Genomic DNA, 22359 nt, shown 5'->3' with positions numbered 1-22359 from the left:
CAAAAAAAAATACGTATCAAAATTCGTGGGACAAAGAGAATATTATTATTTTATGTGAGGAGCTATACTGAGTAAAATGGGGGCTAGCCGTTGAGCAGAGGATACCAGAGGAAAGACACTTGAAATATCCACTTCTAACCGATCCCATTTCTAAGTTGCATTTCAACAAAACAAGACCAAATACTTGAGTCCACGGGCTCCCAGCCCAGCCCATTTTACCATCTCTAATTGTAGATGTACTAATTTAGAGAGATTTATCTTCCACGGTGATTCTATTCATATTCCCGTTTTACTCTTTCAATATAAAAGTTTCTATATTCGTGATATCTAATGTTGAACACCATACCAAAAGATTCAGAAAAGATGCGCCCCCCAAACCCTAACCCTATTCACGCCGCCGTCAACTTCTGATGGCCGGTTACGATCGGTCTCTCTCCGGCTACCGCCGGTTTCCAACAACTTCTCCAGCCCCAACTCCGCTCAAGCAAGGCTCGGTTCAATTTCTCGTGAAAACTCTTCTTCTTCACACCTGCGGAATAACCCTAATGTCATAGCTGCCGCCTCTGACGGCATTACTCCGGCTTTTACTGTTCCGCCGCAGCACCGCTGCTCAATGTCAGTAGATCTGGAGATGATTCAGAAAACGTTCGAGCAGGGAAAGCTCCAGTGACCTCCTATGCGGATGCGATTGCTCCGCGCTTCCCCCGTCAACCCGATGTGGCCACGCATGGGTTTCATGCTGTTCGTCCAACGTTTAATGGGGGATTGCTCGATTGTTGTTCCTCGTGATATTCTTCTTCAGCAGGTGGATGAATTTCAATTTGCTGTCATTGGACGACTGCTGTTAAGGACGGGTGATAAACCGCTCCCATTGCCAGAAATTAAGAATGAACTGCAAAAAGTTTGGAATCCTTCGGCTGCCTGGAATCTCATTCCTATGGGAAGGGGTATTTTACTATTCAGTTTGGGAATGAAGAAGATCAGAAAATAGCTAAGGCACAGCTTGCGTGGGAATTATCGAGAGGAGTTCTTCGTATTCGCAATTGGACTACAAATTTCGATCCTTACAAAGAGGTGTCTTCTCTTGCTTCAGTATGGGTTAGAATTTATTATTTACCTATTGAGTATTGGCACCCGACTTCTTAACGGGCATTGGGCACGCTATAGGGACGCCGATAAAACTTGACGGCGCCACGGCTCATCGTCAAGTTGGGAATTTTGCTCGTATTCTAGTGGAAGTTGATATGTCGTTGCCGTTGCGTGAATATTTGCTTATTGTTGGAGACAATCATGCTTTTAATGTTGAGTTTAGTTATGAGAATTTGCCACTTTTCTGTTTCAAATGCAAGATCACTGGACATTCTCAGGATACGTGTCGTCGTAGACAGAAAGCTAAGGCCACGCCGCCTACGCTTCCTAAGAAGACTTGGCAAGCTACGGGGGTCAGAAGCATTATTCATGGTAAGGAGTTGGAGGACAGCACTGTGCAGGAGGCGGAGGGTGCGCTCATTTTCTTCTTCTCGGCAAATGCCCTTGGACAGCCGAAGTCGTCCCAGAATAGGGCGGAGGCTGCGGTGGGTAGAGAAATTTCGTCTCCTATTCAGAGTCTAACTAAAGGGGAGGATTCGAATTTGGGCCATGGATCTAATTTGCAGCAGCAACAGCAGAGTTCACGATCTGCTAAGATTCAGAATTTGGAGCAGAAGTTGGCTGAGTACCAAGATCAGGGGGTGCAGATACAAAACTCTTTTAGTGCTTTGATTAATATTGATAAGCCGACTGGTAGTGAGGACGAGGTGGACGAGGATATTGAGATGGAGAGGCCGACTGGGGATCGACTGAGATTGTACGGCTGCTGCTGTTTTGGATGAGCTCGAAATTCTGAGCAAGCTGGAGAGTTGGTTGGTCAGCAGGCTAAAAACTGGATGGTATGATTTGGGTGGGCAAAGCAAGACCGCACACTCCTGCTCCAGAAGATATTGATAGTCGTATCAGTCGGTTAGAGGCGCAGGTTAGCCAAGGAATGCAAATGCTTGTTTGAGCAAGCACCGCCTAAGCGACGGGGACGTCCTCCAAAGGGTATGGAGCGTCCGCAGCGTTCCACAGACTCAGGAAGATAGCATAAAAAGTCGCCTCAGAAATGCGGAGAGGAAATGGGTCAGAAGCCGAGGGACTTCGTCATTGATCATAGCAGAAGTGCTAGTTTGCGTGTTATGAATAATATCGCCAAAGGCCGTTGGTCGGAGGACATGGAGATGGACGATTTTATTTATTATTAGGTGTTTTTTTGAATGGATTTTAGAGTGCTTTTTGCTTTGTTTCCTGTTTGACGAGCTCCTTTTCGAGTCTCGGGCCTCTAGTCTGCATTCTTGTGCTTTCAAAGGCTTTTTTCTTTTTCTTTTTATAATAATCTCAATTTAATAATATAAAAGTTTCTATATTGCTCGGTTGTGAAGCGGAGACTGGTTAGAAACTTTGTATTTGGACAGTCGCGTGTATAATCTGACAACCAAATATGAGTTAGAAACCATTAAATAGTGTAATTCTAATGAGCAGATCAAATCAAACTTACCAATTTTTCACGTATACAACAAGCTCAAGTGAACTACAGTGAAGCCGCCACGAATATGACAAAGAATAAAACTCTAAAAAAAAAAATGAAAAGAGAGAGATAGACAAAGCAAATTTGTATTCAAACATCAGATCAAATGTCAGTCTGTTTTAGTCACTAAAACGCACAAATCGCCTTACACTCTGAAGCATGGCTTCTTCTCCTGTCGCCCCAACCTTATCGCCAATCCTACAAAAGGTATTCATCTCAGTCAAAACAGAGTTTTTATTTTTTATATATGTATTTTAGTATTCGTGGTGTGTGTGTGATGTGGTTTCGGGATTTGTTTGAGGTAAGTGTTGTTTAATATCCAATCTGAGAAATTCTATGATTATGAAACTATGTTTAATGTCTTGGACTGGTTTCTGGAATCAAGTTTCACACAATATATTTTTAGTTTTTATATGTTTAATGTCTTGGACTGGTTTCTGGAATCAAGTTTCACACAATATATTTTTAGTTTTTATTGAGTTGTTCTCCTGCAATGTTGTGGGAGAAACATTTACCGACCGACCATCAACTCACATTTCCTTAAACTATTTTTTTTTTTTTTTTTTCTGTATGGGCAGAAGAATGTTAGCTTTTCAGCTTCATGTTCACAGGCGTCTTCACTTCGAATTTCGGCGGCGGCTACCAAGAAACATGCCTCCAAAAAGATAGTGTCTGTGATCACTCCTCAGCAGTCCAAGCGCGAGCCTTCCACAACTGGCACGGTAAATTTAAGATTTTGCGGTTGTTGATTTATAGCAAGTTTTTGGTGAATATTTTGATTTTAATTTTTTTAATTTTCAGGTGAAGACTGGAATGACAATGACAGAAAAGCTACTTGCAAGAGCTTCAGAGAAAACGCAATTGAGCCCTGGTGACAATGTATGGGCCAATGTGGATGTTCTGATGACTCATGATGTATGTGGCCCTGCCGCCTTTGGGGTTTTCAAGAGAGAGTTTGGAGAAAATGCAAAGGTATTTTGTAAAGCACAGATATGTATTTGGTTTATGAGTTGAAGATGTGGTATGATAACAAAAAGAGACTGATAGAGATTTCTGGCGAAGCCAATGAGTAATATATGACTGAGGTCTCCTTTCCTCGTTCCTACATGTGCAGGTGTGGGATCGTGAAAAAGTTGTAGTCATTCCCGATCATTACATATTTACAACTGATGAACTAGCAAACCGTAACGTGGACACCTTGAGGGAATTCTGTATTGAACAAAATATTAAGTACTTCTATGATATTAAAGATCTTGCAGATTTCAAGGTTGCCAACTGGATACTCGGATTCCAGTTTCTGTACATATCTAAATATAAAAGAGACTGAATCTTGTTTGCTTGACATACAGGCCAATCCAGATTACAAAGGTGTGTGCCATATCGCTCTTGCTCAAGAAGGCCACTGCAGACCTGGAGAGGTTAGAATTTAGTGTTTCTCATACTATGTCAGTTTCCTTTAATTTCCTATATTTTTTTTGTATTCTCTATTCTTCCCACCTTTTGCATTGTTGTTGAGAATTGTTATTACGGCATTTGTTGTTCTTATAGGTCTTACTGGGAACAGACTCACACACATGCACTGCTGGAGCATTTGGTCAGTTCGCTACTGGAATTGGAATTACTGATGCAGGTTTTGTGCTAGGTACTGGAAAGCTTTTGCTTAAGGTACATCCAATGCTTAAATTTTTTTGCTTCTGTTTCTTTTCTTTTTCTTGGTAGTAGTTTACTAATATACTCTAGGAATTAGGTGAGGGTAGTTCCAAAATTAGTAAGTTATTGCTTGAATATAAGCCAATTGATATCATTATTCTAATTTCATGAGTAATAAGTGTATTTTTTGCATCAATCCATTTCCAGGTGCCCCCAACTCTGAGATTCATATTAGATGGTGAAATGCCTGATTATGTGCTTGCGAAAGACTTGATTCTGCAAGTAAGTATATGTTGCATGTACCAGATACAGAAATGATGTGCATGCTTATTATTATGTAGAGTTACAATGCCTTCGGACTTTGTTATTGTTGTGTAGATTATTGGTGAAATTTCTGTGGCTGGTGCAAGATACAAAGCAATGGAATTTGTTGGCTCTACTGTTGAAAGCTTGACTGTATGTTTACCTCTCACGATTTATTGGTACGTTAATTATATGTCTTATGAGCCATTAATGTGTCCTTTTATTGGCTGTGTTTCTTCTTCAAAGATGGAAGACAGAATGACATTGTGCAACATGGTTATTGAAGCTGGGGGAAAGAACGGTGTTGTCCCTGCTGATACTACAACCTACTACTATCTTCAGGTAGTGTGGCACAACTTTGATATACTCCGTAGTATCTGTCTCTCTCAAACGCGTTTTTTCAGTCACTATATAACTCCTACTAATATTTTACGGTGTCCTTGTATTTTATTTTTCAAAATTTTTGGTGTGTGTCTGTGGTCGAGCAAGCATGTGGCTTTTGTTTTATTTATTAAGTATTATTGATACTAATAAAACTCCCCCCCCTTTTGCTTCTTAGGACAAGACATCAGTGCCATATGAACCAGTTTATAGTGATGGACAAGCAAGGTAGGCTTTGATCACATTCATATGCAAGTTTGTCATAACTATTTGTTCTTACCTGCTTTTGGTAAAATCTGTTTTGTGTGAAAGGTCCCATGCATGTACTGTATCACATGTTCTACTCTGGTTTGATATTAATCTACGTTTCATTTGTTGATCTCATTCACTTTTTATCGAGAAAAATTTGTGTAACACTTTTTGGATCGTTCTGCCGCATCATGTGACTTGGTTTGAGATAAATGTAAATTTATGCTAACAGCTCTCTCTCTCTCTCTCTTGAATAGATTTCTCTCAGAGTACAGCTTTGACATATCAAAGTTGGAGCCCTTGGTGGCCAAGGTAAGCAGTTGCAACTTGCAACCACCTGAAATCTTTTAATACTTTGAAAAGTGTTAGGCTGTTAGCCATAAGAGTATCCCAAATACATGGATACTTTATAGCAGAGTTTACTAATTGTAAGAAAATATGATGGAGTTTAAGAGCTATTGAAAGAGAAAGAGAGCCTTGTCCTACAAAATTGGTGATCTTTCCCTGCGGTTAATTAAACTGATTACAGTCATAATTAAAGATCCATGTACATATTAAAACCATGATAAAATAAATAATTAATGATCCAAGATTTAAGCTGAACAAAGATCCACAATCTTCACCGGTAATCTTCCTTAAGGTTTTCCTGCTGATTTGTTCTGCTGATCTTCACTTGATCTTTGTCTGCTGAATTAGTTCCCTTAATTATTTATTTTTTGAGAACTAACCATGCATCTGTAACCCTTGTTCTTTAACAAAATCAGACATGGTTTCAGGTGATAGACTGTGTAGAGAAAGTATGACAAGTCTTCCTTTTACGTGCATAATATGTCCTAAGTTTTTGCAGCTTATAGTTTGTTATCCTCCACTGTTGGGTTCAATGTTAACGATGAGCATTGCAGCTCATTATTCAATCATTGACTTATTTCGTATCATTTCTTTCCCAGCCTCACTCACCGGACAACCGTGCATTAGCAAGAGAATGCAGACACGTGAAAATTGACAGAGTGTATATTGGATCTTGTACTGGTGGAAAGACAGAGGATTTCATGGCTGCTGCCAAAGTTTTTCTTGCTTCGGTAAGAAAATTCTCTTTTGCTTTTTGGTTGGATACTATTTACAAAAATACCATTCTCTAACTAATACAATCATTTGCCTAACATGATTGGTATCAGGGAAAAAAAGTCAAAGTCCCAACATTTCTTGTTCCCGCAACACAGAAGGTATGTTTCAAGCAACTGCTCCTTGATGATACTTGTTTCATACTTTCATACAAAACATTTGAAATTAAATTTAAAACGTTCATCTATGCGTCTCAAAAGAGTGTGTTTTCAGGTCTGGATGGATGTATATAGCCTTCCAGTCCCAGAATCAGGTGGAAAAACTTGCTCACAGATTTTCGAAGAAGCTGGTTGTGATACTCCGGCAAGCCCCACTTGTGGTGCTTGCATGGGAGGACCGAGAGACACCTATGCACGCATCAACGAGCCTCAGGCAAGTTGCACTGTTTCCTTTTCCTACTGAAATGAATAGATTGGTAGTTGTAACAACTTATTTGAGAATGCAACAGTTTCTGAGTTACCTATTGACTGCTTTGTATCAATGATAATGTTTAGGTGTGCGTTTCAACGACGAATAGGAATTTCCCCGGTCGTATGGGGCATAAAGAAGGGCAGGTTTATCTAGCTTCCCCTTATACAGCTGCAGCATCTGCACTAACTGGTTTTGTCACTGATCCTAGAGAATTTTTGCTCTAAATTTTCTAGTTAGTTGAAGCTTCGCCCACTTTATGATATTGCTGAGGCAAATTGTAGCTTTAATGTGCTTGGTACTTGTAATTAACTCGTATAAGTTATTGTATGTGTGAATAAACTTGACCCGTACTCATTTTCTGATCCCATATTAGTAGCATAACATATACTTTGTAAGATGCATTTTCATCATGAATTGCTGCATATGTACAGCAATTTACATTCTCCATTGACAAAGATATATTTGTCTAGTTAAGAAAGAAGAGCAAGGTTTCGACATTGCAGCAGCAAGCAAACAAGAGACAGATTTTGAAAAAGGTTGTAAAAACAAAAGAATTTATTACAATTTACACTAAAACAACATAAATAATGTTATGCAGAACACGAAAAAAGAAAAAAGAAATTTAGAAAAAACAGTAGCAATGCCTATTCACTGAATTTGTTCAACTGCTGTATTCGACGTAGTCTCAAAGCAGTGACGATGATGGGCTGCCAACAGAGCTAAACCTGCTTCCGCGGCTCCTCCTCCGCTGCGGGCTGGGTGGCTGACCTATGATGCACTGGCACTCGTAGCCGCAGATGTTCCCGAAGCAGGAGAAGAGGCCCGTGGAAGTGTCGCTGCGGCTACGAGTGTGAGCTGAGGATTTGTCGCTGGTGGAAGAGTAACCGTGATGATCATACAAGGGCGGCAGCTCCGTCCTCCACCTCTGCAGCTTCGACTTGAGCCCTTCTGTGCTCTCGTCCAAGCTCCATCCGTCGAGGATGGAGCTTTCGTTTTCAGCTAGAGGGTATCTCCTCTCGGCCGTCAGCATGGCGGCCGCCACTTCAGACACTGAGGGCCCGATCTCAGAGGCGGACAGAATAGAGCCGCCTCGCTTGTGGGGCCCTCCAGCGACTAATTGAAGAGGCTTGCCAATGGAAACAACTTGGTCATTAGCAACTGGTTTGTTGTTGTCCAAAACAGCCTTTTGTTTGAAGCTGGAGGTCTTGCTGAAGACGGAATCACTAAGAACTGAAGACGCCTTGCCTTTTTTGTTTGGCTTTTCTATGAGCTCTGCAGCGTTGATGGCAGAGCTCGCTTTTCCCTTCCCTTTAGTAGTTATGGTGAAGGACTCCATTGGTTCGGAAATGCTGAGGATGGAGCTGCTTTTAGCTAAGGGCTTCCCGGCGACCATGGAGGAGTAGATGCTGCGCTCGCTTCTTGAGCGGAGCAGCATAGGCCCGGCGTCGTTGTTGCCTTGTTCAAGATTTGTCGGGAGATCGAGCATGAGGTCGCGATATCCAACTGCCGAACTGCACCCTTTGTACATCGGCATGCTCCGGAGACACCCGTCCAGCAACGCCACGCCGATGTTCAGAATTCCCTGCGGGCGCCCGGACGGCCGCCGCACCTGAAATTAATCGGAATGAAGAGAGAATCTATTTATGCATGCATGTTTCATGTTTGATGGATAAAAGGGAGAGAAGACTGGCCTGAAGGGCGATGAAGCGCATGCCGACGTTGGGGGCGGGGAAGAGGTTTCCGACGAGGAGCCTGACGGTGCCGACGAGGGCGTCTTTGAACCAGTGGTTGGTGTAGATCTCGATCATGACGGCGGAGGAATCATGACGGAGGAAGTCGTCGTTAACCCTGAAAACGAACTTGTCGTTCCACGTGGGGTTGTGGGCGCCGTCCGTGTCGACGCAAGACGTGAGCTTCCTGTTGGGATGGACCCATGATTTGCAGTAGGTCCGCATCTTCTTGGTGAGCGGCTCCAGATCCTGCGCCGAGATGAGGTTCACCTCCAGCAGCTGGTACGCTTTCAACGCCGCTGCCGCCATGTTGTTCCGCGGCGGGAAACAAAGCACAAGGAATTGAACCTCAGGCTTTGTAATGGGAATGGACCACATGAAATAAGGGGGAATTACGGGATTTTTAGTGCTCCCAGTTAATTCACTATTTCACCGTCCCTACGTTCAATTCTCTATGTTTATAGTATTAAATAATTTTACTAATGTTGCTTATGTATATATAACATATAATCAAAACTAAAGAGATTCTGTAAGATTGAATTGGTGTATGCACTTTTTCTTAATTTTCTTTACTGAGTTCGAATGGATTTCTTTTATTTCAATGTTTTAAAATATAGTAGTTTTTTGGTCTTTAAAAGAAAGGAAAAACTACATGCACAAACTTTGTTTAAAATTTATATTTGATGCAAATATAGGATTTTACAATTAAATAATACATCAACTTTGTACATTATTCAATTTTAACACCAATTTCATTTCTGGTGATCGGAAAAAATGACATGGCGCATACGTGTCAAGTTAAGTATCTCGCGTGGAAATAAAACGACAACGTCGTATTATAGTGAAACAAAATAACGTCGTTTTGTTAAATAAATTGCTAAGTTACCGCTACACCTAAATCTCAATGACGCGATTCTAGTAGATGAACACATCCGCCATTTTTGTTCAATTAATTCGCATCAGCTGCAGCAAATCTCGAATAAGTTTGTTGAAATGACAGCTCTAATCTACCAGATCTTCTCATCGCCAAACCTTACCATCCTCTCCCTTCACCGCCGCCGCCGCCCACCACCACCACCACCACTGATGGCGGCATCTGCAACTCTACTTCATCATCCTCTGCCTCATCATCATCCACCAACTCATCATCTCCTCCAACGACGATCCACTCGTCAAAGGTCGCACCGTCGTCCACCTCTTCACCTCTCTCCAATCAGCCGCCTTGCTCTTCGCCTTTCTCCTCCTCGCCCTCGCCCTCCTCCTCTCCAACGCCACGTCGCTCCTCCCTCTCCCGCTGGATCTCTTCTTTGTCGTCGCCTCCACGCTTTTCTTCCTCGATTATTCCCTCATCTCCACCTCCGTCCGAATGAGAGATCGATTGTTAAATTAAGAACTTAGGGTTCATGTGAATTAATACAACTAAACTATAAAACGAAAATGTTTCTTCATGTAAAAGAAAACGACGTCGTTTTGTTATTTTTTCGGCGAACTAGAAGGCGTGTGCCAGCGAGCCACGTAGGATCCACGTCATTTTAAAATTTGGGGATAATGAAATCAGCGTCAAAATTGAATAACTTACAAAGTTGGTGTATTTAATTGTAAAATCCTAACTTCGCGTCAAATATGGATTTTGAACAAAGTTTGTGTATTTAGATGCAATTTTTCCTTAAAGAAACTAGTATTTGGACTCATGCAACACATGCAAACTATTTTTATATTTCTTTTTATATATGAATTAAATATTAACTCAATTATCATGGAAGAAAATTATAATTTCAATAAATAAAGAGGCAACATTCTATTTTAGCCAAAACCATATAGTAAAAAGAAATTTTATCCATATTAATAAAATTGTGGAAATAGTATCCTTTGTGACCAATATACACTTATATTGTGTTGATGAGGGTTGATTTGTGGTTTAAATGGATACATCTGTTGAAGAGAGTAAAGGTCACTTTTATATAATTCGTTACTATTGTTGCTATTGTGTTGCACCTCTTTGCAGCACTGTATATCACAGGACTGCTGTAAAAAAAGATGAAAGTAATGGTACAATAACCTTCTTACAGCACCTGAACTTTTATTATCTCTCATCAACATGAAGAATTACCAATCATAAACGTCAATCCTGAGTTGTCACAACTGGCGATCTTTCACGGAAAATACGTAGATTGTAAAAGGCAGCCATGTCGTGCAAGAAGACAAATTGTTAGTTATTCGATGAATTTGTCTAAATTCCCATTGTAACTATTTTAAATACATGTTGCGTATGTGAACATTTAGAAGGATAAAATTGCCCTTATTATGTGAAATACTCCCTCAGTCCCCTCAATAACTTTTTAGTAGGGGGCGGCACGAGTTTTAAGGAAAAGTTGTTAAGTGTATTAGTAGTGGAGAAAAAAATGTAATAATTAGTGTTGAAAGTGGTGAAAATATTTTATAATGGGTTAATTGCCGCAAAAACCATATACTTTTTCGATTTTTGGGTTTTTCCCATGACAAAATAAATCTGAAATGAAATACATAAATTGGAAAATTAATTGCAATTTTCCCCCGCGTCCACTTCCCGGCGAGCTCCGGTGTAGCTCCGATTAAACGTGGCATAATTCATTCCATCTGTCAAAATAAATTAATGACTAGGAAGCCACATAAACAGAAATTTCCACCTCACCTCTTACCCTAATTTTATCCTAAATCAACGAAAACCCTCTCTTTCACAATCCTAAATCGAAAAACCCTGATATTTCACCTAATTCCTGCTGGCTTTTTCGATTATTCAGAGATTCTTCTCCTATCTTGACCAAGCTTCTTCTTTTTACCATTGACCAAGTGAATTTGTAAGTATACAGTGTATTGGTGGTGGTCCCTCAAAGTATTCCATTCTCTCTCGGTCGTTGGTGTGATGGCAAACATGTAGGGCCACATTGAATTCTTTATTACTTGCTTTGGTTGGTGAAGAGTGTTTATTGTTGTTTCCCCCCTTTTTTGCAGCTCTACCTTCGACCTATTCCTCTACTATGGAGGTCAATTTGAAGAGCTCAATGGCGGTAAGGATGGAATCGATTGCTATGTTGGAGGTTTTGCAGCTGGGAGGTAAGGATTAGAATTAGATTTATTTGGATATTTTGACCTCAAGGATGAAGTAGATAAGCTTGGTATAAAAAACTGAAAGGGCTTGTGGTATGTGAAACTGAATAATAGCATTAAGGAAGAGATTGTAGATGATAAAGGAGTCATGTCGATGTTGAGTGATGTTAGTGATGATTACAGGCACGTAGATGTTTTCATTGAGGGTGGGGATATCTCTGGTGTTAGTGCGGAACATAGAGAATTTGAAAATGTAACTAGGGAGTGTGAGGGCAGGGACCTTGATGAGATCTTGATAGACAATTGTAATGGCCTAATGGGGAAGAGAGTGAGGGTGGTGAGGATGATGTCTATGTTCCTGTAGAGAGTGAGGGTGGTGAGGATACTGATGTCAGTTTAGGTGACACAAATTCAGGAGATGGTGAGTTAAAGGAGAGTAGGAAGAAGTTAAAGGAGAGTAGGAGGAAGATAAGAGAAAAAGATCCTGTCTTTAGTCACATTGATGACCCAGAAATAAATTTCAATGAGTTAGAGGTCAGTGGGAATATTTCAGAGTATGCAAGAACTATGGCATGGAAGGTCATAACTCAAAGACTAGGGGTGAGCATTCGGATTTCGGATCGGATTTTTGCCTGATCCGATCCGATCCGAAAATCCGAAATTTTCCTAAAATTCAATCCGATCCGAACCGTATTATCCGAAAATCCGAATCCGAAAATCCGAAAAATTTCGGATAAAATCCGATCCGAACCGAAAAATCCGAAATGTGAAAAAAAAATTCGAAATGTCAAAAAAAAATCCGAAAACCGAAAAAATCCGAAAAATCCGAAATAGATGTCAACCTAACATATTAGATAATTACAATCAAATTAAGGTCATAATTAACAAGCCATTAATTATAATCAACCAAAATGGGAGTATAGGGTTAGAATTTAGAAATATTTAACTATTTAAAAACTAATAATTATATATATTTATTTATAATATTATAATATTAATTATATTATAATATAATTCGGATTTCGGATTTTTTCGGATTTTTAAGGTGCCAATCCGATCCGATCCGAAAATCCGAAATTTACTTAAAATTCAATCCGATCCGATCCGAAAATCCGAAAAATCCGAACCAAATTTTAAAATTCGGTTTGGTTCGGATCGGATATTCGGATTTCGGATATTTTGCTCACCCCTATCAAAGACTGGCAAGAATGAAAAAGTTGAGATGTCTAAACCTGACAAGGTAGCATTCTGTTTCTGCATAATTGTTTCAATTACATACAACAATTTCTTAACTTTTTGCACTCTTATTTACACAGAAGAAAAGAGGAAGGACAAGCCCACAACCTCCCAAGCACCAAACCAAGCACCATCCCAAGCTCAAAGTAGTGCTACAGCTGCCACCATTTCGAGGGAAATAAATTTCTCCAAGAAATGAGTTGGAGTGTACACGAACTTAGCAACTGGAAATGTATATTTCCAAGGGAGTAGAGTCACTCGAGGAAGCACCTCTCAACCTCCAACTAGAGGCAGAGGCAGGGGAAGACCAAGAAGAAATACTAATGTGGTAACAACTAAAGAAAGTGTTGCTAGAGCTCCAGGAGATGGTCAAGATTGAAGTTTGAACTGATGCTTTTGAAATATGTAAACAAACTTGTTTTTTTGTGAAGTTGTATACTGAAGGTTGTGTATTTCAGTTTGCATTTGTGAACAAACTTGATTTTTTTTTGAAGTTGTTCAGTGAATACTTTTTTGTGTATGAATTTCACATTTTGGAGATATGAATTATTCACTTTATTGTGCATTCCATTTCCAGTTTTTTGCTCTGCATTAAGAACTACATTTTGAGCAGATTTTTGGTGTCATTCCATTTCCAGATTTCGAGCCATTAAGATCTACAAATTGTGTATTTTGAGCAGGGAATTCCATTTCCAGATTTTGAGCCATTAAGATCTACAAACCAACATTTCATTTCCATTTTCAATGATCATGAACAACAACATTTCAAACAAACCAACATTTCATTTCCATTGATTATCAAAACAATGTTGTTGGCATAACTATTACATTGAATTGCATTAGGCAAAATAAACAACCATAACACAAGCTACACACAAAACCAATAAAGCTCGGATCTTCCATTCAAGATTCTTCGTGGCATTCTCCAATTTTGTCAGATTAGTCTTCACTTCATCAACACAAATTGATTCTCCATCATTTGATTTAACAAGACACAACCCATCGGAAATTCCATCTCCAGCTACACCGTTCTCGGCGAGAGCTTTCAACCTCAGTACAGTGGTCTTGTAATACGGCGATAGTTCAGGATCCACCCACTTCTACATGCCACAATCGCCCTATAATACTACTTAATTATCAACAAGATCAACCCAAAACACAAATATGCAAAAAAACACCAACCTTTACATTTCTACAACAAAGGAATCGCCGAAACAGATTTTTCTCGGTGTGAGATACACGAAGGACGGTTGGTATACCACATCCACATTGTGCAAGCGGTTGCAAAGCTCCTGAATTCGAGCTTCCAGTTAGGTTTTGGGACATTTTGCTCGACGAACCCTAATCGTGACTCCAAATGTTTCCCAAATCATAATTTCAGATTTTGTAATTCAACTGCCAAACAACCATGAAACGGCATCGTTTAATCAAAATTAAAACGGCGTCGTCTCGTTCAATTCTCGGCGATGACACGCCGGAAATCCGATTGCCACCTCGGATTCAATTTGGGGAAAAAGTAGACGCGGGGAAAAATTGCAATTAATTTTCCAATTAATGTATTTCAGTTCAGAGTTTTTTTGTCATGGAAAAAAACCGAAAATCGAAAAAGTATATAGTTTTTACGGCAATTAACCCTATTATAATTACTATTGAAAATGGTGAAAGGTTGAAAAATAAGAACAAATAAAGTATTATTAATGGTGAGCATTTTGAGATAGAAACTTATTTAAGAAATATTTCAAAAAAAAAATATATAAAAAATTATTTAAGGGACAGATAGAGTAGTATAAATAAAAAATCATGACTCATTGTTAAAGGGGAGGTGTTCATTTTTCTCGGATCAAAGCAATATACTCCTTAAGTTTTAAGAGCCATTATTCACTATATACTACATACATTTCGATGTTCTTCTCATAGATTATCAAAACAAGTAAGTTTCCGAACAAATGAGTTCTAATCTAAACTACATTAATTGACTACTATCATCGGAGTTTTGATATCTAATCAAAATATAGAAATTTTTTCAATATTTTCTTTATTGTTCCCGTAATAAAAATATGTAATTGTATTAATAACAATATTAAAATCATTTAAACACAAAAGGACTACTATTTCTATATATTTATGCATATAAATATAATTTTCTATTATTATATATTATTGGCTAAAATATGATTCCCTAAATAATAAATAAACAAAATACACAGTTATAAGATAAGCTTGTATCAAGAGATAATTTGAAAATTAATGCTCATAGCAGACAAAGTTTTGCACAAATTGACTTTTTTATAAATACTGGTTGAAAAGGAGTACTAACTCATTAAAATTAATTTATTACTTCCTCCGTATCATTACAAATCTCACTTTTTATAATAGGATATTTAATTAAAAATATATCATTCATTTTTTTATAATATATTTTTTTTCTATACCTAATATTTAAATACTTTTTTTGTCCCGAAAAACTTGAGCAATATTTTTTTTTGGGTTGTTCCGCGAAGCTCGAGTACTTTCCTTATATAACAATTTTTTTCCCTTCCTTCATTTTTTTCATTTTTTCACCTACCACACTTAACTCACAAAATAATACTAACTCCTTAAAATTCGTGCCGTTAAGAAATTGCTCAAGCTTCACGGGACGGAGGGAGTAACTTTTATCTACTTTTGATATATTTCTTAATCGTCGTATCTAAAAATAATGAGATATTTGTAATGTGACGGAAGAAATATATAATCACTCTGTCCCAATTTTTAGTATTCAATTGAGAGTGACACATATTTTAATAAAGTGATTGTATGTATTATGAGTGGAATAAAAGTCTCACTTTTTATATGAGTGTTAAAATAATGAAAGTGTAGCAATGGTTTCACTTACTTTTACTAAACACTAAAAATAAATACTAATAAAAATATGGAACATTTAAAAAAAGAAATATAGATACTAAAAGTTGAAACAGATGAAGTAATTTTTAAATGATTTGTTATATGAAATTTTATAAATAATCAGTGATCGGCGGATTGCTACAGTCATTCAATGTGGACATTTGGATATTATATAGATTCTTCATCTGCTGGCCTTATCTATTTGCAAATTGCATTTCCGAAGAGCTCAGTTAGTGGTAGTGGTGACTAAAGCTCCAGCCATGGCGCAGATCGATCCGACTGCCACCAACAGCCCTATCAAAATCATAGCCGGAGCCGACGACTTCGGCTGCAGCATCAAGGACGCGCTGGTCGCGCAGCTCCGCTCCCTCAAGATTGAAGTCGAAGACCTCGGAACCTCCAAATATTACTCCGTTGGCGAGGAAATCGGCCGCCGCGTCAGCGAAGCCGCCAAGACCAACTCCACCATCGAAACCCGCGGCCTGGTGGCGTGCGGCACCGGCGTCGGCGTCGCCATATTCGCCAACAAATTTCCCGGAGTCTACGCCGCCACTTGCCTCACCCCGGCCGAAGCCCTAAACGCCCGATCCATCAACAACTGCAACGTCCTCGCCGTCTCCGGCATGTCAACGGCGCCGGAAGTCGCCGCTGAGATCCTCACCACTTTCCTCAACACTCCCTTCAAGTCGCCCTGCCCCGCCTCCGGCTCCAATCCGTGGCCCGACGAGATCCAGTCGTTCCTGGACGGATCCGTCGAGGAGATGGCGAAAATCGGCGGCGAGAACACTCCTGCAGTGGATCCGCCGTGCTTCATATGCTCTGTGGCGAAATGTCGGCAGGAGAAGGATTTCACGCCCGTGGACGTGATGCCTGGAGGATCGATGATAATTCTGAGGGAGACGCCGACGTCAGCGATCGTTAGGTTCAAGGCGGGCAGCGTGGAGCCGGCGCACCATCACACGTTCGGGCACGATTTGGTGGTGACGAAAGGGAAAAAGTGCGTGTGGAATCTGACGAAGAAGGAGAAGTATGATTTGGTGGATGGAGATTATCTGTTCACGCCGGCGGGGGATGTGCACAGAGTTAAATATTTCGAGGATACTGAGTTCTTCATCAAGTGGGATGGCCATTGGGACTTGTTTCTCGATGAAGATCTTGCTGCTGCAAATGCCGCAATTGATGCTCAGATCAAAATTTGAGTATCAAGATCTTGTGCCTCCATTTTCATAAATAAAATAAAATGAATTTTATCACGTTCTGTTACATTTTCTCGTTGAATTTGCATTCAATCTCTTACCATCTTTCATTTATAGCATATTTTACTGTAATGAAAAATGAATATGTTAAAGATGGAATGTTTTGTGAGTGGCAAATCACATTTTTGTAATTCTATCAACTGCTCGGCTTTTATATATGTAATAAACAGCCTAGAGTACAGCCATTAAATAATTAAAAGCTGTAAAATTAAACAAAATAAACAGAAATCCTAAATAGCCATTTCATCAGTAACCCAGAAAAAATAATATTAATAATAATAATAATAACAAATGGATAGCAATGAGCATATATTGTCACGATCCTGTTCCAGCATATCTAATTAATTTGCTTTCTTAAATTATGTAAAATTAAAAGAAAAGGAGATGAAAAACTATAACCGCAAAGGTAATGCTCCAAAATTACTTGTCTTGAGACAGGAATCCCTCAGCTGCAAAATGGCAAGTTATTCTGAATAGTGGTGCCCGTTGGACGATCCTTGTTGGCTGGTGGCGTAGGGCCTTTCTTGCCGAGGAGCTTGCCTATAGAAACCATTGCCCCTCGGTCTGCTGTAAGGACGCTCAAACCCGTCTTGATTACTCACCCTGCTGCTGAAACCACGCCCTCCAAACCGCCCTCTTGTTCCTTCTACCTGGTAGCTAATCCTGCCTCTACCCCTTGCTCCTATTCAAAACAATTCAGTCATGATCAAGCATACTTCTGGGTGGCCATCACAAGCAAATTAGCAAATATTTCAAGGATATTCGACTTCACTCCACACGAGTCCAATTCAAGTTCTGAGCTAAAAATGGCCTTATGAGAATAAAGTTCGAATTCTAAATACTATCCGCTATAGTGTCTAGCTATCAAACAATTTCTTAAGCAGAAGACAATTTTGGAGTTCAGCTGGCAGCCTTCAGTGGTATAATAGCAGTCAAGAGCACATCAGACACTATAGCTGGCAGCTATGAACTTGACTTGTTTCAAAGCATCAAAAACAACAAACACAAAAATTATGAAAGATAATGCGTATACACTGAATATGACGGTCAAGAAGTTCCAGTCAAATAAAGATTAGTATTAGATGGAATTAATACATACTTCCGCCTCGAATGGAGTTGTTTCTGTTAGGTCTCCGTCCTTCAATGTAGAGTTCGTATCCACCAATATTAACCACAGATGCCTGAAAAGACAAAGTGCATCAGAACTAAGTGGAGAGACCATATAAAGGTCATTATAAATTAATTACTTTACAAGAGAATACATACATACATACATACATACATACATACATACATATATATATATGTGTGTGTGTGTGATGAGTATTACAAACTAGTTCAATCCACAATAGGATAAAAGCAAAGCCAGTGCACCCGTACAAGTTTTGTATATGTTGCTACAGTTTGAGAGAAGAGAGCAGCCAAACCAATAATGTTGTCTTTGCCAATTACTACTTCAGATGTCTATGGAAAATGTTTCCTTTCTAAGAATCATCTAGTCCACATCAATCCAATGACTAAACTTTGGCTTACTAGTAGTGTGAACTGTGAAAGTTAAAATTCAAGTTCAATTGAAAACCTCAAACCCATTAAAATCTTTGCACCAATTTGAAGCATTCAAAACAGGGCACTGGCAGAAAAGGTTATGGTCTCTGTAGTTCCAAACCAAAGGAGATAAATAACAGCAAATATTCAAACCTTAATTGCATTCTGCACCCCAGAGATATCTTCAAATTCAACAAAAGCATAGCATACATCTATATCCTGCACAAATGCAATAGAATTTAGATATCAACTTGAAAAGAAATGAAGGACAAAAAGCAAGCCAGAAAAATACCTTTCGGGTTCTAATGGCTACACCATCTGGCCTCAGCTTTCCAAACCTCTTAAATTCCTCCCCAATTTCAGAAGCAGACATTGTGGTAGGCACATTTCTTACGTACACTGACTTGACTTCAACTGTAGAAGAAATAGGAATATATAACCAGTTGACATTAGTACAGTCACAAGAAAATAAATACTTACTACCATAGGCTTAATTCCCAGAAAAGGAAAACATGAATTTGAACTTTAGAATCACCTTCGTCTTCCATAGCTATTGTTTCTTCAAAGGTTTCAGTTCCAGACCTTTCAATTTGGTTTGATGATGCAACTGATGGCTGGCTAGGGATTTCTGGCCCATGTTGCCAATCTGGAGTAGTGGGCTTGTTAAATGAAGGTTGAGAAATCACTGCTGGAGCAGACTGCCCCTTAACCTGTAACTACAGATAATAATAGAGATATAATGAGTTTGCACTTATTTTGAACAAATGCAAGACTTGTGAGACTTAGACGTGATAACATACTATAGAAGCATATGTATGTTTTTGTGGCTCCATGGCAGGCTCTTCAACAGGTGGCGAGAAATGGTCAGGTACAGAGTTCATTGTTCCCTGAAGTGAACCATTCGAGTGAACTACAAAGTTCTCCTCAAGGATCTTTTCTGTTTCGGAGACTTGTTGTATATGTTCCTCTTGATAGTTATAGCTATTAATAGGACCATTCTCTTCAATCTTTGCAGGAGCTGTGAACTCCCTAGACTGGATATCCCCATCCATCACGTAATTCGACACTGCAAAAGTATACAAACATATAACATCAGGTAATTACTTGATGGTACTTTTTAGTTTCTAGCAGACTTGAAAAACTGAACCTTGCTCTCGAACTATAGTTGGAGAATGGATCTTCTGATCAAGATTGCCCTGAGGTAAATAGGCAATTGGATGCTGCAGAGCTAGTTCTTCGTCAACATAGTGGAAAATATCATTCAAAACAAAATATCCTTTTTCCTGAGGTGCTAGGAAAAAGGTCTCCACAAACTTCTTCCTCCCATTGTAACCCTTTAAATGAACAGAACCCGAAACCATCACTAGAACACCGCCATTCCAAGATTCTAAGGAATGTGCAGTCTTAATTTCTATTCCTGTATAACTCAGCGACATGACAAGTTGATGAATTTGCTGCAAAGATTCAAGTGGAGGGTTTAACATGGATTTAGTTACACAACAATAAATTAAAGCTGCAAGAATATTACACCAGTAATTCAAAAAAAGTGATGCGTCGTGTGACCAGTTGGGTTTGAGCATTTTAATAACGTGCTTACCAGAGATCATCCAGTAACCACAAACAGTTAGAGAAAGGGACAGAGTACCAATCTCTATGCAAATTAAAAGATTTAACTAATAACTTACCATAAGATATCAGATACACTGTGATATTTAGAATCCATAACATATAATCAGAAATACTATAAGTCGTGTAGATTGTGTTGGCATCTTTATTTTATCTTTGGAATGTCAATGACTCAATAATTATGCCAAGCCTGCAGAGATATAATCTCATGTCTAATGCATTTTGACAACACATTGTTGTTTTAGAAAAGAGTTATGCAGTAAATTGATAGAAGTAAAGGGATAAATCCACTTATGATGATAGATAAAAACCAAGACTGAATGTTAACATTAATAGATCAGAATCATATGAAAACAGGATTACACGCATCATAATTTTGAGTTATCAATTAGTGCAAAGATAAATTAACTACTCCAATTTTTAATAGGGACATGATACAAGATTCACAAAAATTACCAGCATAGCACAAGCAGTTTCTCGTATGTTTCCTTCAATTCGAAGCATGGTGCTAGAATCACTGTAAAACTGATGCACAAAATCCGGCTGATTCTGTAACATCTGATAGTATTGTCCAACAAAGTATGTACCCACCTAAAAAAAAAAACAATGAACAACAATTGAACAATATCCATCAATCACACATATATGATCTAATTACTTCGAGTAATTTCTTCTACAGTCCTAATAGATGGAACATGGGTGAAAAACCAGACTTAAAGAAACAGAAAGATACAATGGACAACATAACTGTGTATCTGCATATGTATACAATTGCACACAATTGAGAAATAAATCAAACAACAAGTAATGGAATTGGTTTGTGTCTACAACCCTTGAGAATAAGTCAATACAAAAGATTCTTTTTCTCTGTATTCAGAAAATCAGCTGCTAAACCGGGTACTTTCTTCTACTGCATGATACTAAAACCAACACATTCCCCCGAAAGAGTAACCTAAGGGCAAAAGTTATCTTCATTTGTGCAACATAGCCTTAAATGCATTATGACCGATTGCATAACAAAGCCAAATCTACAAAATACACTGGTGAGACCGTTGTGGCATACATAAAGACAACCAAAACAATGCCCCCAACAGTCTACCCACAGAAATACAATAAATACCAATTTTCGTAGCAAAATCCAGAGCTAGAGAGATATATATGGCGGAAACGCGGAAGCAAGCAAACTCGTCGAGATATTTCAAACATAAAGCCACATGTGTACATGCATCCAAAAGCATTTATTAAGAAGAAGAGGCACTGAAATTCAGACGGGGCAATCTGATATTGCACCGCATGCTCCTCCAGTTGTCCACTGCTCTAAACCTTTCAAATGCTGCTACAGAGCCACCATATCCACACACAAACACCATAGAGCACCAGAAGACGCAGATAACATATAAGCAATAGGCGTAAGGGTTTAGAGAGAGAAATAGAACCTGGGCTGCGGTGACGGACACAGGATAAGCCGTAGCCATCGCGAGATAAAAACCCAGATTCAAACGAGAAACCCCAGATCTAGAAACCCCAATCACCAAGATCTATAAAAGATGAAAAATCAAATCCAATCAATTCGAACGGGCATCCAGTTTCGGCAATTCACATTAGCCCCCTTCGTCAAATTCAACCATGAACACACACTCACAGACACGCAGTACAGTTGCTCTAAGTTGTGGTACTACTGATAAGTGTCTGTGTGTGTGTGTGTGCGCGCGCGCTGTAGGGGTTGGATATTGTGTGTGTGTGTGTGTGTGCGTGCGTGCGTGCGATTTATGGGTTTTTGTTTATATACACACACACGCAGCGTTGTATATAAAGCGCGAGTATTAACGTAAAGAAAGACCACTGATTTTGTACGAGAGTCTGAGTTCGATATAAACCCCACACACTTGACCACTATTGCTATTGCTTTTGTTTTGTTTTGTTTATGCCCTTCTCTTTTTTCACCCTTTCATGCTATCCATGATGAACATCAAAATTAAGTAATAATTTAAATAAAATTAAATATCAAAATTAAATAATAATTTAAATAAATAAATATAAATATTAAATAAAATTAAGGGGTAATTGCCTGTAAATTCCTAACATTTACACCGAATTGGTTTTTACACCTTTTTTTATTTTTCTACTTTTAAATACTTAACCTTTCGTTTTTGTCTTGAATTTATCCGGTGATCGATTTTTTCTCATGCCGGCGTCGGAAATAACACTATGACAGCCGGAATAGATAAGGTGGCAGCCGGAAATTGACACATAAGCACAATTATTACATGTGGAAAAA

General features: G+C 38.9%; 4 protein-coding genes across 5 annotated transcripts; 2 read left to right on the top strand and 2 right to left on the bottom strand.

Moving 5' to 3' along the window:
* The first annotated feature begins 2462 nt into the window (after positions 1-2462).
* LOC131001249 (3-isopropylmalate dehydratase large subunit, chloroplastic-like) lies at positions 2463-7072 on the top strand. 2 transcript variants are annotated; one of them, XM_057927584.1, is made up of 15 exons: positions 2463-2809; positions 3181-3324; positions 3404-3574; positions 3717-3869; positions 3952-4020; positions 4151-4267; positions 4460-4534; positions 4631-4708; positions 4802-4897; positions 5115-5164; positions 5443-5497; positions 6133-6264; positions 6361-6408; positions 6521-6679; positions 6802-7072. In XM_057927584.1, exons 1-15 carry the CDS (start codon positions 2762-2764, stop codon positions 6940-6942), a joined length of 1536 nt encoding a protein of 511 aa, XP_057783567.1. In that variant the 5' UTR covers positions 2463-2761; the 3' UTR covers positions 6943-7072. The 2 variants fall into 2 exon arrangements, with proteins under 2 accessions (XP_057783567.1, XP_057783568.1); XM_057927585.1 differs by having other exon boundaries at positions 2565-2809; positions 3184-3324.
* A 168-nt stretch (positions 7073-7240) lies between these two features.
* LOC131001250 (uncharacterized) lies at positions 7241-9003 on the bottom strand. The gene is made up of 2 exons (XM_057927586.1): positions 8410-9003; positions 7241-8327 (listed from the first exon to the last, which is right to left on the bottom strand). Exons 1-2 carry the CDS (start codon positions 8824-8826, stop codon positions 7404-7406), a joined length of 1341 nt encoding a protein of 446 aa, XP_057783569.1. The 5' UTR covers positions 8827-9003; the 3' UTR covers positions 7241-7403.
* Positions 9004-15631: 6628 nt separating this feature from the next.
* On the top strand, positions 15632-16907 carry LOC131001248 (DNA damage-repair/toleration protein DRT102). Its single transcript, XM_057927583.1, has one exon. The coding sequence runs from the start codon at positions 15915-15917 to the stop codon at positions 16851-16853; it is 939 nt and encodes a 312-aa protein (XP_057783566.1). The 5' UTR covers positions 15632-15914; the 3' UTR covers positions 16854-16907.
* Positions 16908-17151: 244 nt separating this feature from the next.
* Positions 17152-21947, bottom strand: LOC131001246 (nuclear transport factor 2-like). Its single transcript, XM_057927582.1, has 9 exons — positions 21518-21947; positions 20538-20672; positions 19603-19909; positions 19256-19521; positions 18991-19171; positions 18748-18869; positions 18609-18674; positions 18010-18091; positions 17152-17592 (listed from the first exon to the last, which is right to left on the bottom strand). Exons 1-9 carry the CDS (start codon positions 21554-21556, stop codon positions 17375-17377), a joined length of 1416 nt encoding a protein of 471 aa, XP_057783565.1. The 5' UTR covers positions 21557-21947; the 3' UTR covers positions 17152-17374.
* Positions 21948-22359: the final 412 nt, after the last annotated feature.

This window comes from Salvia miltiorrhiza, chromosome 8 (assembly GCF_028751815.1).
Source record: "Salvia miltiorrhiza cultivar Shanhuang (shh) chromosome 8, IMPLAD_Smil_shh, whole genome shotgun sequence".
In the NCBI taxonomy this organism is placed as follows: domain Eukaryota; kingdom Viridiplantae; phylum Streptophyta; class Magnoliopsida; order Lamiales; family Lamiaceae; genus Salvia; species Salvia miltiorrhiza.
Note: the sequence above shows the minus strand (reverse complement) of the source record. Positions and strands in the feature narration are given on the sequence as shown.

Excerpts from the sequence above, each read along its gene's own strand:
- LOC131001249 (XM_057927584.1), top strand. The coding sequence starts at position 2,762 with ATGGCTTCTTCTCCTGTCGCCCCAACCTTATCGCCAATCCTACAAAAG. Across the intron at positions 3,575-3,716 it reads AGTTTGGAGAAAATGCAAAG|GTGTGGGATCGTGAAAAAGT; the intron begins GTATTTTGTAAA and ends CTACATGTGCAG. Across the intron at positions 6,409-6,520 it reads TTGTTCCCGCAACACAGAAG|GTCTGGATGGATGTATATAG; the intron begins GTATGTTTCAAG and ends GTGTGTTTTCAG.
- LOC131001250 (XM_057927586.1), bottom strand. The coding sequence starts at position 8,826 with ATGTGGTCCATTCCCATTACAAAGCCTGAGGTTCAATTCCTTGTGCTT. Across the intron at positions 8,328-8,409 it reads TGCGCTTCATCGCCCTTCAG|GTGCGGCGGCCGTCCGGGCG; the intron begins GCCAGTCTTCTC and ends GATTAATTTCAG.
- LOC131001248 (XM_057927583.1), top strand. The coding sequence starts at position 15,915 with ATGGCGCAGATCGATCCGACTGCCACCAACAGCCCTATCAAAATCATA.
- LOC131001246 (XM_057927582.1), bottom strand. The coding sequence starts at position 21,556 with ATGGCTACGGCTTATCCTGTGTCCGTCACCGCAGCCCAG. Across the intron at positions 19,910-20,537 it reads AAACTGCTTGTGCTATGCTG|CAAATTCATCAACTTGTCAT; the intron begins GTAATTTTTGTG and ends GAATCTTTGCAG. Across the intron at positions 18,870-18,990 it reads AATAGCTATGGAAGACGAAG|TTGAAGTCAAGTCAGTGTAC; the intron begins GTGATTCTAAAG and ends TTTCTTCTACAG.